The 18233-nt window shown below is 35.8% G+C and overlaps 1 protein-coding gene and 1 pseudogene across 2 annotated transcripts; both read right to left on the bottom strand.

The window, feature by feature from the left end:
- Window positions 1-114: 114 nt before the first annotated feature.
- LOC143621917 (putative protein phosphatase 2C 33) lies at window positions 115-9362 on the bottom strand (annotated as a pseudogene). Its single transcript, XR_013151615.1, has 6 exons — window positions 9056-9362; window positions 7457-7562; window positions 5377-5622; window positions 5252-5279; window positions 1117-1340; window positions 115-528 (listed from the first exon to the last, which is right to left on the bottom strand). The product of XR_013151615.1 is annotated as a putative protein phosphatase 2C 33 (transcript).
- A 5868-nt stretch (window positions 9363-15230) lies between these two features.
- LOC143621916 (uncharacterized) lies at window positions 15231-17408 on the bottom strand. Its single transcript, XM_077093195.1, has 6 exons — window positions 17304-17408; window positions 16306-16560; window positions 15829-15905; window positions 15554-15596; window positions 15332-15409; window positions 15231-15287 (listed from the first exon to the last, which is right to left on the bottom strand). Exons 2-6 carry the CDS (start codon window positions 16552-16554, stop codon window positions 15231-15233), a joined length of 504 nt encoding a protein of 167 aa, XP_076949310.1. The 5' UTR covers window positions 16555-16560; window positions 17304-17408.
- Between the last annotated feature and the right edge of the window lie 825 nt (window positions 17409-18233).

Here is an 18233-nt window from a genome sequence, read left to right as displayed (position 1 = left end):
GACCCTCTAAAACAGCCGGGTTCGGGTTCTTCAAGCTTGAAGAACCCGAAAAACATAAACCAAAAAATAATAACATACAAGAAAACAAAAACATATGACAATTGACAGCAATAATACAACATTTTCAATCATCATTAAAACTTAAACCTTTATTTTCCCGCCTGGTTCGCGGTTTTCATCATCATTATCAACATCGTCATCTTCACCAGGAACAAAACTCGGGAGTGTTAATAATGTGTTCAACCGCGAAACGCCTTCAAGGGCAGACCAGTCTTTTCCTGTTTCTGTATTCATGGTGGATGATGACTCGTCTTCTTGCATGTTTGTACCCGGGATCGATTGGGTGGTTGATGATGAATCCAAGCCAAGAAACAGGCACACGACCGCGCAATCATCAACTTTAGAAGTCGGGAATTTGTGCTTCCAGGCACAAACCGCTGATTCCACTACTGCTTGAGCTGCACGGGAATGTGGTTCGGTGGAAGCTACAATTTCAATCACTTCTTCATTCGAAAGCACGTCCCAAACCTGTCAATGTATTAAAAGAATAATTAGAGTTCTTATGAATGGGATGATTTAGGGGTGTGGACGAGCTAAATCACTCGAGAATTGCTAGAGATCGGCTCGTTAAAAGCTTGAATCGAGCCGAGTTTAAACAAGTCAAGCTCAAGCTTGAGCCTAAGGGGGTAAATGAGCCGAGCTGAGCCTGCGCTTGCCTAAGTTTGAGCTCAGCTCATTTAACAGACGAGAACTCGAGCTCGACCCCTTTTGAGTTTTATTTCTAAAGCTCAAGCTCGGCCCATGAGTTTCTTTTAAAAGCTAGAGCTAGGTGTTTATTATTTACTAATTAATTTATGTATATATTTTTAATAGTTTTTTATATATATTTATAATTAAAATATATTATAAATATATGTAAGATTATAAATATATTATTTATAATATTTTTATATATACTATAATTTTAATTTAACTATATATTTTTATAAAAAATTATTATAAATTTGCTAATATATTAACAAATGATCATTTATAAAAAAAAAAGTTAATTTGGAGAAAAGGACTTTTTGCCATCTATAATCATAACGGTTGCAAACGGAATTTCAACGTTCATACCCCATCGGTTGCAAGGACAACAAACTCGTCTTGTTCTGTAAGGCATCTATATGAAACTTGAGGGACAGAAATGAGTCCGAAATCCTTGAGACAAAAATCCCCAAAAGCACGAGCCATGGCTAGCCCAGGAGAGTCCTGGTTCGGTAGCCAAACTCTAGCCACTTCCGGCTCATCACGTAATGCAAACACGCGCCCTTTACATTTACGGATCCGCTCAGCTTCCTCTGCACATGCAAAACAACAAATCAGTAAAAATAACAAACCAACTTATAATTTTAAGGAACTGGGTTCTATATTTTTATTATGTTTTTATTTCTAACAGGTAAAAATGTAATTAGCTAAAAAGAAAACATATCAAACGGGTCAAAAGATGAAAGTTTGTCTTTATGTCTACCTAGTACCTTACCTCCTATATCATTTTGTTTAAGAGAATTACATTACTTATTAATAATTAAAAGAAAACAGATGAAAACATTTCATGATCGCAATTCGTCAATAATTAAAAGAAAACAGATGAAAACATTTCATGATCGCAATTCGTCATGATCGCAATTCGCAACCTTTTTCAACCCATGCTAAAAGATTTTACACAATATCACCCTTTAAGAGGGGGGGGGGGGGGGTGTTAAATGGGTCATGTTCAGCGGGTTGAACCTGAAAATCATACCACACATGTACCAAAACATGACATGAGGTTCAACCCAAATTTTTTTTGTTGCATTTAATAAATATATTAGATATAGGATTATTAAATTAGGGTTTATTAGTAAGAGCTCGCAGGCCCATTATGTTAGTTAGGGTTTTGTTATGTCTATACATTGTAAATCATTCAATAATGATCAACCAATATTTTACCATCTTACAAAATACTATAAAATACTAGTTTACAACAAAATATGAAATGTATATAGTATAACTGTTACATTTATATAGAATAAATAAGAAGTTTAATTAGCTTGGTACCTACAACACTTGGTACCTACAACGCTCGACACCAATATTACTTAGGTTTTACTAACACACATACCCTTTTGTTTTAGTTTCGGTACATAACAAATGTGACTGAAACTGGCCAAATTCGCATCGACGAATGCCCGGGACCGACAAAACTCATGTTTTACCAGCGCCTGGGTTTTACCGGCCCCTCGTTGTCGTAATAAACATAACGAAAACTGACCGAACGTCGATTTTTGTTTTCTTTGAATGTTTTAGTTCTGGTACCATAGCGAACGTGTTGGAAACTGACCGAATTTGCTTAGACTCACCACCTCAACTCGCGGTATTGACAACGATTGGGTTTTACCAACACTCAAGTTTTTCCGACCGACACCGCCCCATTACTCCACCTCAATTTTTATAATTTTATTGTTTTGTTTTTTGTTTTATTTCCGGTATAATAATGCATGTAAATGAAACGAACCGAATTCGCATCGACTTACCATATCAACGCTTAGAACCGACAACGTTTGAGTTTTGCCACTGCCTGATTTTACCGACTTGCCCCGACGCAACACGCCGAGTAAAATTCTAGTTAGAAAATAATTTGAAAAAGGATATTAAATAGCTCAATTTAGTCAAGTAGTGGTTTGCAATGTTTTCAGACTCACGCCGGATATTGACCCAGACGTCTTTATCGGTCACAGGTCGGACCAGACATTGACCCGGATGACGTTATATATATATATAAATGGTTTTTCTTATTTTGAGTAATTAATTATTATCAGGAGACATTTACGTATTAATTGTTTTATTATATTTTTTTTACCCTAATCAATGATTCAGATTCATTTATCGCACTTCTCACTGTAATATATATATATATATATATATATATATATATATATAAATGGTTTTTCTTATTTTTAGTAATTAATTATTATCAGGAGACATTTACGTATTAATTGCTTTATTATATTTTTCTTACCATAAATTATATTTTTTTTACCCTAATCTAGTTTATTATAATTCTGAATTTTAACCATTTTTTTTTATTTTTGTCTTATTGTAACAAACATACCCACATTTTGTTTAATTCTGAATATAACTATTTTTTTATTATAATATATACATAATTCAAATTCTCATAATCGATATTTTCCTATTTACATTTTATCAATAAACAAATCTACATCGTTTTTATTTTATTTTTAATTTCAATATTTTTGTATATATTATACATTTTCACTTCAAAATACCACCTACACAATGCTTAAATGAACCTACACACGATAAAAATTACACGTACACAATTCGAAATATCACATACACAGTACATATATGAACTTATACATTACTTAAATGAACCTACGTGATAAAAGTTACACATACATAATTCAAAATACCACCTACACATAAATTAACCAACACACGATAAAAAGTATAACATACATAATTTGAAATACCACCAACACAATACATATATGAACCTACATTGTACATAAACGAACCTACACATGAAAAAATACACATACACAATTCTAAATACCATCTACATAGTACAAAATAAACTTTTTTTATTACATTAAACTACAGATAATGCTAATAACTTATACTTGTAAATTCTCACATACATCTTTGTGATACCATCTACACAGTACATATATGAAACTACACCATTAAAAAGAATCCTTACATAATAAAATATACACAATACACTACTATACAAACATTTATTCCCCCCACACATACAATTTTGAATTCAATAGGTAACTACACTTTCACAAAGCTCGTACACATAACAGTATGTTTCTAATTTTGCTACATAGGTACAATATGAAAAAAAATTCCATAATATACAACCTACACAACCATAAATTCCAAAAAACATATATATAATTTATTTGCAAAATTTTCATGAGGAAAATTAAATTATATTAATAATCTTATTAGCATTCATTGAGCATAAGAAAAAAGTAACCGTTGAATACATTAATGCATGATTTAATGAGGCCTACACCACAAAAGACATGTCTACCATTTTTAATTAAAAATATGTCATAATTTTTTTTTACGATAATGCCATTTATATTATAGACCCTTGATTAAACACAATCAACGATTCAGATTCATTTCTCGCACCTCTCATGTGTGTGTGTGTGTATATATATATATATGGTTTTTCTTATGTTTAGTAATTAATTATTATCAAGAGACATTTACGTATTAATTGCTTTATTATATTTTTCTTACCATAAATTATATTTTTTTTACCCTAATCAATGATAATAATTAATTACTAAAAATAAGAAAAATCATTTATACTAAAATACCCTATGATTAAAATAAATCATATATATAATGAAAATTTGTGATTGATTGTTTTATTTCCTAATTCTATATATATATACACACACTGCATATTAATCATCTCATCTGCAAACCCTAAATATACACTGCACCATCGCCGCCGCCTCCGGTCAATTGACTGAATCATGGAAGTTCATCATCACAGGCGAGTTTTATGACTCAAATCATCTCACCATCTCCTTCGGACTTTGGATCATTCATAGACCGCCTATTTTTAGACTCGCCGGATCCGAAACTGTGACCGGAATATGTTAGGTCTTTGCAAACTGGTTATGTTTTTAGATTTTATTCCATTTTACCGCAAGAACCGGCCCGTTTTTTAGAAAACGGGGTATGAACCGGACCGGTGTTTGCAGCGGGCCCCGCTCCGGTCCAGGTTTCAACACATTGGTGGTTTGAGTTTTGATTATTAAATCTATAACTTGAATTTATAGAATCACAAACCGAAACAGTAAAAGAAACACGCTATCATAGGATGAGATCGATATTGTACATGAAAATCATTAAAACTGTGTCTATCTTAATAAATTTTGTGGTACGAATATTTTGGGTTGGTATCAGCTTTGGTGTCACTTTGGGTTTTTTCTTTAAATAAATTATCACTGAACTTGGTATTGGTATCGGTATGGGTACCGAACCTGCATAGGTACGCGACGGGTACCAAAATGACTAAATTTGTACGGATAACAGTATATGCCGGCATTCAATACTATAGCTGTAATAGCAAAGCCAAAAACAATCCAATAAATATTAACGCCAAAGTAAACTATAATATTAAACGTAGCCAATTTTTGGGTGAGCTTCAGTAAACTATAATATTAAACGTAGCCAATGTTTCCAATTATAAGATGTTGACCCTAAAGTCAAAAAAAAAAAAAAACACCTGTTTAATTAATAATTACATTAAAAAACCCAAACATCTGAATTAACATTTTACAAAATTAACCATCTGACCTGTTTAATCAACGTAACAGCAGTCGTCCCGCTACAAACGCAATTAACATTTTCATACATACTTAACTCTATCCATCACATTACACGCCTTCAAAAACGATTCCTTCAGCGTTTGAAAGATTTCCGGGTTCTTATCGGTTTCTTCAAAAGTCATTGAGGTCTCAACAGGTGAATTAAAGGATGTTTCTTCAGAGTTTAAGGTTCCAACATTTTCACGAAGCACATCGTTGGTGTTTTTAAGGTTAACTTCCCAGTGTGCACTTAGCTTTAATGGTAGCGAATCAATCAATCAATCAATCAATCATGCCCAGTAAAATCCCACCGACAGCAAAGCTATAAGTAGGGTCTGGGGAGGGTGGGATGTAGGCACACCGTACCTCCATCCAAAGGAATGAAGAGGTGGCTTCCAGAGAGACACTCGGCTCTAAGTACATGTATAAAGCAAAATAAAGGAAATCAAAGTTAACAGTTATATACAAACTACTACTAATTATAATAATATTAATAATAAGATCACAGTTTAACAACTATATAAAGCTAATAATAATTATAATAATAATAATATATGTAAGGGAAATACCATTATGGTATGCGACCTAAATAAGTTAAGTCTAAGCCTTAAGGTATTCAATTCTCTCTAAAAATCCTTAACTTTAATTCTACTTCTCCACGAATTCCTATCCTCAACCATGTCCTCGGAGAGGTTTAGGTCTATCAAATCATGCCTAATCCTCTCATCCCAAGTCAATTTCGGTCGTCCTCTACCCCTCCTCCACTCTATAGTAATGTTTTCTACGGATCTAACAGGATTCGTCGTCTGTCTTCTCTTTACATGTCCAAACCATCTCAATCTCCACTCTCTTATCTTGTCTGCTATGTTCGCCACCCCTAATCTCTCGCGAAACACAACGTTTCTTATTCGGTCTAGCCTTGTGTGCCCACACATCCAACGTAGCATTCTCATTTCTGCTACCTCCATCTTCCGCACTTGTGCCTTCTTGATGGCCCAACACTCTGTTCCATATAGCATTGCAGGTCTAACTGCCACCCTATAGAATTTTCCCTTTAGTTTAGTCGGGAAACTCTTGTCGCACAATATACCTGTGGCTGTTTTGCATCTACACCATCCTACCTGAACTCGGTGGGTGACATCACTGTCTAATTCCCCATCGCTCTGTACAAATGATCCTAAATACTTGAACTTCGTTACCTGCGGGACCACCTGCCCTTCAATTGTGATCTGTGCGTCTTCATTGTCGTTTATCCCACCAAAATCACAGTGGAGGTACTCCGTCTTAGATCGGCTAATCTTTAAACCTTTTGTCTCTAAGGTTGTTCGCCACTCCTCAAGCCTCATGTTTAGATCTTGTTTTTTCTCAGCAAGTAACACAATATCGTCTGTGAACATCATGCACCACGGGAGAGTCCCCTGAATCGACTTTGACAACTCATCCAAGACTACTGCAAAAAGAAACGGGCTCAACGCTGATCCCTGGTGAAGACCTACCTCTACAGGAAAGAAATCAGCATCCCCCACTGGCGCACGGACACTTGTTTCACTCCTGGTATACATATCCATAATTATCTCTATGTATTTCCTTGGCACTATTCTACCCTCCAAGCACTCCCAGAGTACCTGTCGTGGCACACTGTCATAGGCCTTTTCTAGGTCAATAAACACCATGTGTAGATCACGCTTCTTCTCCCTATACTTTTCCATTAATCTTCTTAGAAGGTGTATTGCCTCTGTGGTGGAACGCCCCGGCATGAAGCCAAATTGGTTGACCGTAACCTGAGTTTCTCGTCTAAGTCTACCCTCAATCACTCTTTCCCATAGCTTCATAGTATGACTTAGTAGTTTGATTCCTCGGTAGTTACCACAACATTGGGCGTCTCCTTTGTTCTTATAGATAAGAACTACAACGCTGCTCCTCCACTGGTCTGGCATCTTACCTGATTTAAGAATACTATTGAACAGAGTAGTTAACCACATGACTCCTTCCTCCCCCAGACACTTCCACACCTCGATGGGTATGTTGTCTGGGCCAACCGCCTTAGACCTTCCCATCCTCCTAAGTGCATCCAAATGGTAGCGAATCTCGTACCCTTTTAGCAACCATGTGACCGAATGGACCGTGACCGTCAAACACACCACAGAACACTGTGTCGGTTCTTGACCCAAAATTCTGAAAAAGTTTGTTAGAAGATATATATGAATTACTTGGTTTCGATTACTCAATATAAAATCAAATTCAAAACGTGCATTCAAACACCTCCCATGAGTTTACTTAGGCCTGTAAGTGAACCGAACGCTCAGTGAAAAGTTCAAAAACCGTTCGGCCGGAAGTTCCTTTATTTAATGAACGAATGTAAATGAGCACACGTCTCGTGCGTTCATTTATTTTTGTTAGTTACATTTGTTTAGTTTCATTAGTATACGTTCGTTAATATATACATTTAAAATTTTTTTGCCCATTAAAACATAGTTTAGTTTTAAGAACTTTTTAGACCAACACATTGTCCTTCACGTTACTTTTTACTAGTTTTAGCTCAGTTATGTTCTTTCATCTATATTCAGTTATGTCTGTCCGGTTTACGTTCTCTGTTAACAAACGAGCATAAACGAACACAAGCATGTTCCATTTTCTTAACGAACGAACACGAACATGCTCCGTTCGGTTCGTTTACAAGCCTAAGTTTACTCAACGACTATGTTACATAATGTACATATACACAACATACTATTATATTCTTCATAAAACTCTTATGAAGATGTTTAATATAATTTTTTTTAAAACCAAGATTCTAGGCACTCATATTTTAACGATTAGATTGAAAAATCAAGACAGATAGCTTAACCAATAGGGTGTTTGGCATTGTGTTTTGAATTTGAGTAGCTGAATAAAAGTTTGGACAGATAGATCATGTTTCTCCTTATCTTATCATTTTAAGGGTTAGATTATCAGATTTGTTTTATTAAGTAATGAAACTTGTTTTTTTCTACTAAAAACCCATGCTTCAACCTAAATCAAGAGATTTATAGACTAATCTTACAAGACAAGTCTCCTTATATTCACTGTCATTTAAATATATTAACTCCAAGACAACTGTAAATTTTTCAAACAATATCTGTTACGGGTGTGCACGAAACCGAAATAACTGATCATTAACCGAAATAACAACAGTTTTGCTTTATGTTTTTATTAAACCGAACTGACTTTTATAACCGAACTGAATCCGTAAAAACTGAAAACCCGACTTTTGTTGCTGAATGTATAGATTATAAATTTTATTTTTGAATGTTAAGAAATTTACAAAAAAATAATAATAAACGGTGTAGCACAAAAATTTTAGACCTAAGTGTGTAACAATGACTTAATTAATCATTAATTAAAAAAAAATTAGGCTCAAACTTTCATGCCCAAATTCATTATTTTGTGCCATTTTCAGCCCAAATTTCAAGCCCAAATGGCAAAAAAAAAAAAACCAAAACCAAACCAAACCCATTGTTAAAACCAAAAAAACAAAAACCCGATTATTTGGTTTCTGGTTCAGTTTGAGCCCAAAAGCAAACCCATGCACACCCCTCTAAATACATCAGTTCAATCAAACATTTTTAAAACCAGTCAACCCAAGATCAAAAGACCAAATTCTATAACAAGAAAACAAAATGACAAACCTCCCAAACGATCATGGCATCTTGATTGGTTCCTTTCTTGCCTTGTTGAGTAAAAAGTGAAGCAACTTCACTAGACCCGTTCAAGAACATCCGGTTTGCAATTCTGTGAAGCTGTTCTTCCTTGCGCCTATCAAGCCAAGGTGGCCGTTTTCTTGGCTTTTTTCCATTTTTACCCCTGGAAGTCGGTGTTGGAGATGTCGGGACAGGGTTCCTGCTTTCTGTAGAGAAGCAGGACCCCATCCTCAGGGCCTGGATAATGCTTAATATGCACTCCAGACCACCAACCGAAACAAGCACTCGGTTCTTAATTGATGGATCCGCTGTAGATCCCGTTGCAAACACCAAATTCTTGGCTTGTTGGTCCTTGAAAGTTGAAATAAACACACAGCAGTCTCAGCAATATGAAAGTTATCAACTTTTGTGCAGTTCATGGTTTTAGTTTTTAAAACACATTTAAGCCACAAAGATAGTTCAAGTTTATGACTTTATATAACTTTCATATAATATGTTATATATATGTTTATATAATAATACAAAATAACTAAATGATATAGGGTGAGGTTATGCGAAAAAGGAAATTAGACCTAAAAGTGTAGAAAGCCACCAAGAGACGCATGTGTCCAAGGAATTCTAGGAGCAATAAAATACGCGTTGACGTGCCGTCGAGAGAGAAAACACGCTAACGCACAGTTATATATTTTTTAAAAGCAATTAAATAATTTTCCTTTTCTTTGTATACTTTGCAGCAAAATCTTCTTTTTAGTAGAACCCTTCACATAATATATATATATATTATGTTATATGTAAAACTATAATTATATATATGTATAAAAGTAATTATAAATAGATATAATAAGTTAATTAACATATAATAAACAAGCCCGAGCTCGAGCTCTTGAAGTTAAACGAGCTGAACTCGGGCACGGATCGACTCGTTCACACCCTGTAATGACAACTTGGAATCAAGAACTCAAAAACCCTAAAACATAATTCTCATCAACTAAACCAAGAATATTACTTCATACCCTGATGCTATTAAGCTAAAAATCAACAAATCAAAACCTCAAACCAAAATGGTAATGAGTTTTGAACATACCCAACTGGAATTAAGCCTCAAATTGCTTGAAATCAACAGCAAGAAGCCAATAATTGTTACAAACCCAATTGCAATTAATGGAATAATACAGACAGATAGATATATAATATAGCAGAAATAAATTAATAAATGTATGTACCTGAATGAAGCAGATCCAAGTTGCAATAAATATCCAAGAAGCTTTAAAAGATTCCAAATTATTCAAATATTATTATTAAGGCTAAGGGGTGTGGGGGGCGCGAGAGGGGGCGCGAGTGGGGGCTCCAGCCAATAATATTGTGACGTGTGGCAGAGAGAGAAATTTGATAAGATGGGTGTTGGAGCCCCCGTTGGAGCCCCTGGCCCTGGTGTGGAGGGGCGCGAGCAGGGGCTCCAGCGGATTTTTTTTTTAATTTTTTTATAAATGTATTAAAAAACGTATTATTAGAAAAGGTAAAGAAAAAAAGCTTGCTGTATAAGATAGCCCACATCGTTTCCATCACACAGTCAACAAAACCCAACCACCAAATCTTGAAGGCCATGGCGACCGATCACCGGAAGAAGAACGCCACCGGTGCTTTCTTCTTCTTCATGGCCACTTTAATCATGTGGGCGGTCTCTGTTTTCTTCGAAATTTTATTCAACCAACGCACCGAGCTTCTCCCACTCCTATTCGGCTTCTGCTTTTACCAATTCGCCAACTGGGTTTGCCGGAAGTTTATTTCCAGAGACCCGCTTTTATTATATATTATGCCTTTGATTGTTGATTTGGATAATAAAGATGATTAATTTATTATTAATATAGGAAAAACTTCTCCAACGGCTCTATTTCACTTCCCAATACCCCTTTACGCCCATTTTCACCCGCTAGCCCTCTTGCGCCTGCCTGGATTTCCGCGCTCGTGCCCCTCTTGCGCCTCGGTGGTGTGGTGCTCGCGCCCCGGGGCGCGAGCGGATGGGCTCACGCGCCCCCTCTCGCGCTCCACACCCCTCAGCCTAAGGCTGAGGGGTGTGGGGGGCTCCAACGGGGGCGCGAGTGGGGGCTCCAGCCAATAATATTGTGACGTGTGGCAGAGAGAGAAACTGGATAAGGTGGGTGTTGGAGCCCCCGCTGGAGCCCCTGGCCCTGGTGTGGAGGGGCTCCAGCAGGGGCTCCAGCGGATTTTTTTTTTATTTTTTTATAAATATATTCAAAAAACGTATTATTAAAAAAACTCATAAATTATTAAAAAAAACACACATTTTTTTTAAAATTCAAATTACAAAAAAAACATACTAAAAATTAAACAAACAATAATACTTAATAATAACACTAATCTAATACAAGATCATCGGGTCGCCCCGCCCACAAATGTTCAACCAACTCATGTCGAAGATCCCCGTGTATCTCACGGCTCTTGATATTTGCTATGTTATGAAGTTTTTGTTGATCACTGATTGTGGACGGTTGTGGCGGAATGTCACCTTGGTAGTTTTGGCAGATAGCTTTGCCCTCGTCTTCTAACGTCATGTTGTGTAGGATCAGACACGTGTAGACGACGTCCGTTATCCTCTCCCGAGTCCAATAACGTATCGGGTTCGCCAGAACATAATATTGTTTTTTTATAGCTCCAAAAGCTCTTTCAATATCTTTTCTAGCAGACTCTTGCTTCTTCGTAAAATACTTCCGTTTGTCGGCGATTGGATCTGTAAAAGCTTGAACTAACAAAGCCCATTCGTTGTAAATACCATCGACCAGATAGTACCCGTACTTAAAGAGTTCTCCATTTGCAACAAAAGATTGAGGTGGTTCAACCCCGTCGATAAGGTCGTTGATCAAATTTGACTGATCGATAACATTAAGCTCGTTATTTGACCCAGCAACACCAAAAAAAGCATGCCAAAACCAAAGATCCTGTGACACCGCCGCCTCAAGTATAAGGGTCGGCCCTTCATGATCACCACGGTGGAACTGACCTCGCCAGGCCGTTGGACACATAGCCCATCCAACATGCGTACAATCGATGCTACCTAGCATCCCAGGAAAACCATGTTTTTCTGCGTGCACCTCATATATGCGTTGGATGTCATACATTGTAGGTTTACGCAGATATCTCCGAGCGTAAGTCGATATGACTCCTACGTATATAAAATAATCTATAAACATATAATATATATTACAAAATGTAATAAATATTTAATAAAAAGTAAAATTAATGTTTTGTACCTTGGCAGAAAAAATGAAGGGATTCACGTGCAACCCTTTTCGACATCTGTAAATACTCATCCAAAGCGTCCGACGAGATGCCGTACGCTAATTGACGGATAGCAGCCGTGCATTTTTGAAGAGAGGTAAAACCGGGAAGACCCCTAGCATCCTCCCTTTGTTGAAAAAAGGGATACCGTGCCTCTAAATCACTTGCTATACGCATGAACAATTGTCTGCTCATTCGGAAACGAGTTCGAAAATCCGACTCCTCGTATACCGGTTGAGGGCTAAAATAATGCCTAATCAAAGTATCGTTAGCACCCGATCGATCACGATCACGAGGTGGTGCTCTAACCCTCGGGACTCGAGGTTGATGGGCTTGATTTTGCAAGAGATCGACCACGGTTGCGGTCAAAACTCCCCCTACATGAAGAAGCAAATCATCCTCTTCGGAGGAGTCGGAATCAGACGAGTACCACGACATTTTTTTTAAAAAAAGTTGAGATGATGAATTGATTTTGGGTGAAGGTTTGAAGTTGTGGTATAAAAATGGGATGAAATGGGATATTATAAAAAGAAAAAACGTTTTTTTTTAAATTAAATAAGAGCCAACGGCTCTTTGTCCCTTCCCAAGACAACTTTTATGCCCTCCGCAGCCTCGACCCACCTTGCGCCTGCTTTGTTTTTCGTGCTCGCGCCCCTCTCGCGCCCCGGTGGTGTGGTACTCGCGCCTGGGGGCGCGAGCGGAGGGGCTCTCGCGCCCCCGTTAAAGCCCCACACCCCTCAGCCTAATATTGGGTTGTTAATGTTGTGAAATGAAGTTGAAAGTTCATAGGTGTTGCTGTTGGTGATCAATCACTCCCATCAGTACCACATCGAAAATTTGTGATTAATACAACAATCAATGATGACCCCATTCTATAATATAATATAATAATAATTTAAATATATGGTTAGCATGAGGTGTTCGTGTAACTAATGTGATCATAATCAATACTTAGCTTTTAATTGCAGATATTATTATTATTATTATTATTATTATTATTATTATTATTATTATAGTAGTAGTAGTAGAAGTAGATAAGGATGAACTGACTAGAATCCAGCAAATGTTATACATAAATGATCAGATCATGTGTTGTGGCTGTAGCGGGTTGAAACAATATTACGACACGTCATTTATACATAGGACATTAACTAACTAATCTATCTAAACTTTAAAAGATAAGTGTTAACCAAGTTATAATCATGATGATGGTTGGACCAATCAAAACACTCAAAATATAATGGTTTTGGGATGAGAGAATGGGGGCGCCATAGGCGTAAAGTAGGGGTGTACGTGGTGTGGTTCGGTGCGATTTTGGGATAAAACCGAACTGAAATTAAAGTTTCAGTTTTTAATTTTTCAAAAACTGTTTGGTTTTGGTTTTCTTGGTTTTTGGTTTTTGGTTTCAACTCGGTTTTACTAATCGGGGTCCAAAGAAATTTGACCCATGGTATTTTTAATCGGGTCTAATATTTTTTTAATAAAATTAATAATTGTACAAGTTAGCATAGAATATTAAGCGCTAATAAAATATATTTAAAATGATTTAGTCTCATCAAAATCGATAAAACATAACCGATTAACGTTAAATAAAATAAATATCCAAGTTTATAAAACATCAACGATTCAAGCGAAAAAGTAGTTCAGCAAATCGGTTTGTCACAAAACAAAAAAACTGAACCAAAACCAATATTTCAGTTTTTACTAAAAGTCAAAACCATCAGTTTTTAATTCGGTTTCAAGTCAGGTTTTTGGGTTTTGTGCACACCCCTAATGTGAAGGAGGGTTCCTTCACGCGCGCGCGCGCAATGTAGTTGACACCTAGCACCCACCATGCTTGCATGGCGGGTCGAGTAAAGGGCCAGATGATTGTAAATTTGTAATATTGATTGATAGAAAGGTAAAAATCTATAAGATGGCATCTTAGATAATATTTAATTATATGACTTAGTTAATTGGTCATTGGTTGTAAGATATTTATAGACGTGTGTTATTGTCACACCACCTTCAAAATCGTATATTTAAGCCTCTGTTATTTTTATAAGTTGTATGATTTTCTTTCCAGCGTATTATGCTGCATAAATACATACAATCCGTATGATAGGACGAGAAAAGTATAATTTGACCGATATGGCTTTATAATTGGTCACATTAGCTCTCTTTGCCAGTAAAAAAACATGCATGATTTTGCTCTTATACCATCCATATGATCTTTCATCGCAATATCCTACGGCCAACAATCAAACCGCCCAAGTGAAAGTAAGTCACCAGTTTGAGAAACGGTTTGATTCACAGTCATCCCTTTGGTCGTTTGACTGTTGGATCATTTTCAATAGTTTATAAACCTCTATATTATTGTTGTTGCTCCAGTTCCATTGAGACCCTTTGGTATGCAATATGCATACTTGGTTAGCTCAGGTTAGTCGTCAGAGGATTTTATGAAACACTAGTGTTGCCTAAGAAGGTGTAACAGTTCTAACAAGTCCACATGTCCGAGTGTGTGATTTAGTTTTGAATGGTTACATCTACTGTTGGCTTAATCAGTTGGTCCCATAGAGTTCGGTTCTAGTCTAGAAATTGGCATCTTTGCAAATTTTGAGAGTTGTAATTTTGCCACTTTCGCTTGAATTTTGGCATAAAGAGTGTATCCATGACTCGAATTCCCGACCCAATCCCAGACAATCAAAAGGTGAAATGTCACTCGTTAAACAAGGATCCCGCTAATCAATACTTCAAGCAGCTCCATGCATCATGATTCCTGAAGACAAGAGAGCAATGATTCACATCGGTTATTTATAACAGACGAAAGATTGTCGATCAACCCATTGTTATCCAATCTGGCCATTAATATGATGCCTATCTACAGTTATGTGATCTTTCTGTATAAACTATAAAAGGTGCAAACTTGCGGTTTGTGGAGGTGCTATTAAAATTAAGCAAGTTCAAATCAGTTAAGAAGAAAATTACCTCTAATACGGTCCTAGCTTCACCGTCAAATGTTTTACAAAGAATCTCATAGCTCTTCTCTTCTCCAATTACTCCCATCTGCAAGATAAATGTCAAGTAGTATGAACTAATTTAGTAGGAACATATTATATAACTGTAAAGAAAGTCAAACAAAATGCAATATGTGTGAGTGTACTATTTTAAGACATTTTTCTAATCAGGCAAACATTTCATATTTCATACCATCTGATAGACTTTTGAAGGAGAAATGCTTGATATATTATATCTGCACATCAGCATTACAGAAATAGCTTAAGCAATAATAGTATGCAATCACAACATTCTATACACGCTGCATTAATATAACTGTGATTAAATAATAGTGCCAAACACACATTTTCATTTAGTTGTGAGGTAAAAATGTTCTTAATGACTGTAAAATATGTAATTTTGTGATTAATTTTATTGCATACTCGTCTATATCCCATAAATATATAACATGTAAATGCGTATGTTACTTTAGCTTATTCAAGTAGAAATTGATTGCTGAAGTGTTTTGTTTTTGTACAGTAAGCACCACAGCCCCCATGCCATTCTGGAAAAAAAAAAGAAGAAAAAATTAAATACTAAACCAATATAAACATGCCATTATATAATATCACAACCAATGGGGTGGTGGTCCATTGACAAAGGCAAAGGCAAAGCCTTTAAACACTTAGGTTTGGGAGGCGAGGTCTTGGGTTCAAGTCCCACAGACGACAAGGATCAAAAGAAATTCGCCGTTAAAAAATTATATAATATCACAGTGTCAGTTAAACACTTTGAATGAATATAAAAACAACTATATGCAAGAAATTTTCAGTTCAAGAAAACCATAATCTAGAATGAATGCTCAAAACAATATGTGGCAATCTCAACCCATTTACTTTTAAACAGGTCCATTTGGGTTATAAAATAGCTTAAAAACATAATCAAACTAAATGAAAATCGATTACATTGCATGCGATTAGCTCAACTAGTTGCATCAAGAACTTTCCAAGTCCCTTTCCCTGAAAAGCCGGTTCAAGCTGCAATTCATAGACATAAAGTACAGGTATTTCTTCCTCAATAACGAATCTATAATGTACAAATCCAATTATGGATTTGTCATTGTATACAAATATATATAATGCTTCGGGAGATGTCATGTCTCTACGCTTCACTTTTTCCTCTGTGGGCCACTCTTCTCCGTATGGCCCCTCCATATTCACCTGCTCAAAAGTAATATAGGATGCAGATGACGTATTTCATAAGGGTGACAATTTTAACACGTTTATGCGAAAACAGAATGATTTGGGATTTATTTTACTGCTAATGGGTCAAATTGAGAATTTAATTACCAGAGAAAAGGGTCATACGGGCTGAGAAGTTTAAAGCAGCCATGACAATGTGGATGGTTATTGTAAGAAGATAAAAAGTTATAATCATAGTTACTAGTTTTTTATAAAACTGAAAACAAGGACAAAAAATGTTAGCGGGTCAACCAGTTTGACACATTTAGGCCAGTTCTAAAATCTTTCCCTGTTTTGATCCTTCACCCGGCCCCCACCATTAGATTTGTAAACAATGTTGTATAAAAAACTTATCATCAAACTATATATAGAGATAAAAATTTATTTATAAGTAATTATAAATTAATAAAAAATAATAAACGAGCCGAGCTCGAATTTTAGAAATAGAGCTCGGGCTCAGCTTGTTTACACCCCTACCCACGAGCGCATTTTACCCAGGGGCAGACCAATAAAAAAATATTTAAGCAGGGGTGACCAGTTACAGTTTGAACCTAACAGGATTTGATTTCAGTTGGGTTTCGGTTTCAAGTGGAAAGTGTTAACTTAGTATTTGCATATATTTAAAGAGTAAAAGATGGAAATGCCATTATTATTCTTGAGGAAGATACAGTAAGGGAAATATTAAATAATTTATTATAATAAAATGAAACTTAGACCCATACCTTAAGGAGGTTTTGAATGTAGTTGTTGAGATCAGACGAGAGTTTATTCCCACGTCCAGAGTCGAGGATTAAAGATAAACCTATTACATAGCAGGATAAACAAATAAGATAATAATAACTTACAAGGGTTAAAGCAGAAGTTTAGAATTTACATTCTGAGTATTATCATATGTGTGGAAATGAATTTCAACTCATTGTTGATGAAATGATTTATTACACTAAAAAACTGAGAGATGCTACATATATGCATTCTGAGAATTTGTTCTGTTAACCTAATTTTGAATTTTGGTAGGTCAGTTATAAAAATTGACAACAAAATTCAAAATTAGGTTAAGAGAATAAAATCTGAAAATTGGATTAAATAAAGAATGAAATGTATGAAGGAACCGTTTGAGTTGTCGTAATTAGGGAGGAAGTCGGAGAGATGATCTTTATGGGAATAATAAGCGGATCGGAGAAGCTCTTGGATCCGTTGCTTCCTTTGTATAATCTGAATGTATTGTATGTATGTATATATAGGAGTGAAATTGATAGATGATGATATTTTATCAATTAATAATGCTACCTACCTGCTTCCTTGTTGATCTGCTGCCGCTATCCGCCATTACTTTTTCATCCATCGTCCCAACGATTTCCGGCTGTGCTCTTTGCCCTCCTCACCGGTCCTGCAGCTCAAAACAAAACAACTTTTTATCTAAAAGTACCCGCTCGACAAACAATTTTATTTCCCTCGTATTACGGCTTTACGGGGGTTGTTTTACGTTATTCGTTTTTTTATATATGTATATTTGGATTTTAATTTTATTTATTGTAAAAAAGTTAATAACTAATATACTTAAGGTTTGATGATAAAATTGTTTCACAAATAAATGATATGTTATAATCCGGTTTAAAAGTTATCTGGGTTTGGTGATACCCATTACCCATTTA

The sequence above is a fragment of the Bidens hawaiensis genome, unplaced genomic scaffold (genome assembly GCF_021521415.1).
Source record: "Bidens hawaiensis isolate Kalapana, Puna unplaced genomic scaffold, B.hawaiensis_p1.1 tig00002977_1, whole genome shotgun sequence".
NCBI classification, from domain to species: Eukaryota; Viridiplantae; Streptophyta; class Magnoliopsida; order Asterales; family Asteraceae; genus Bidens; species Bidens hawaiensis.
Note: the sequence above shows the minus strand (reverse complement) of the source record. Positions and strands in the feature narration are given on the sequence as shown.

Excerpts from the sequence above, each read along its gene's own strand:
- LOC143621916 (XM_077093195.1), bottom strand. The coding sequence starts at position 16,554 with ATGGAGGGGCCATACGGAGAAGAGTGGCCCACAGAGGAAAAAGTGAAG. Across the intron at positions 15,410-15,553 it reads CTTCAAAAGTCTATCAGATG|ATGGGAGTAATTGGAGAAGA; the intron begins GTATGAAATATG and ends TTTATCTTGCAG. Across the intron at positions 15,288-15,331 it reads AAGCTAGGACCGTATTAGAG|CACCTCCACAAACCGCAAGT; the intron begins GTAATTTTCTTC and ends TAATTTTAATAG.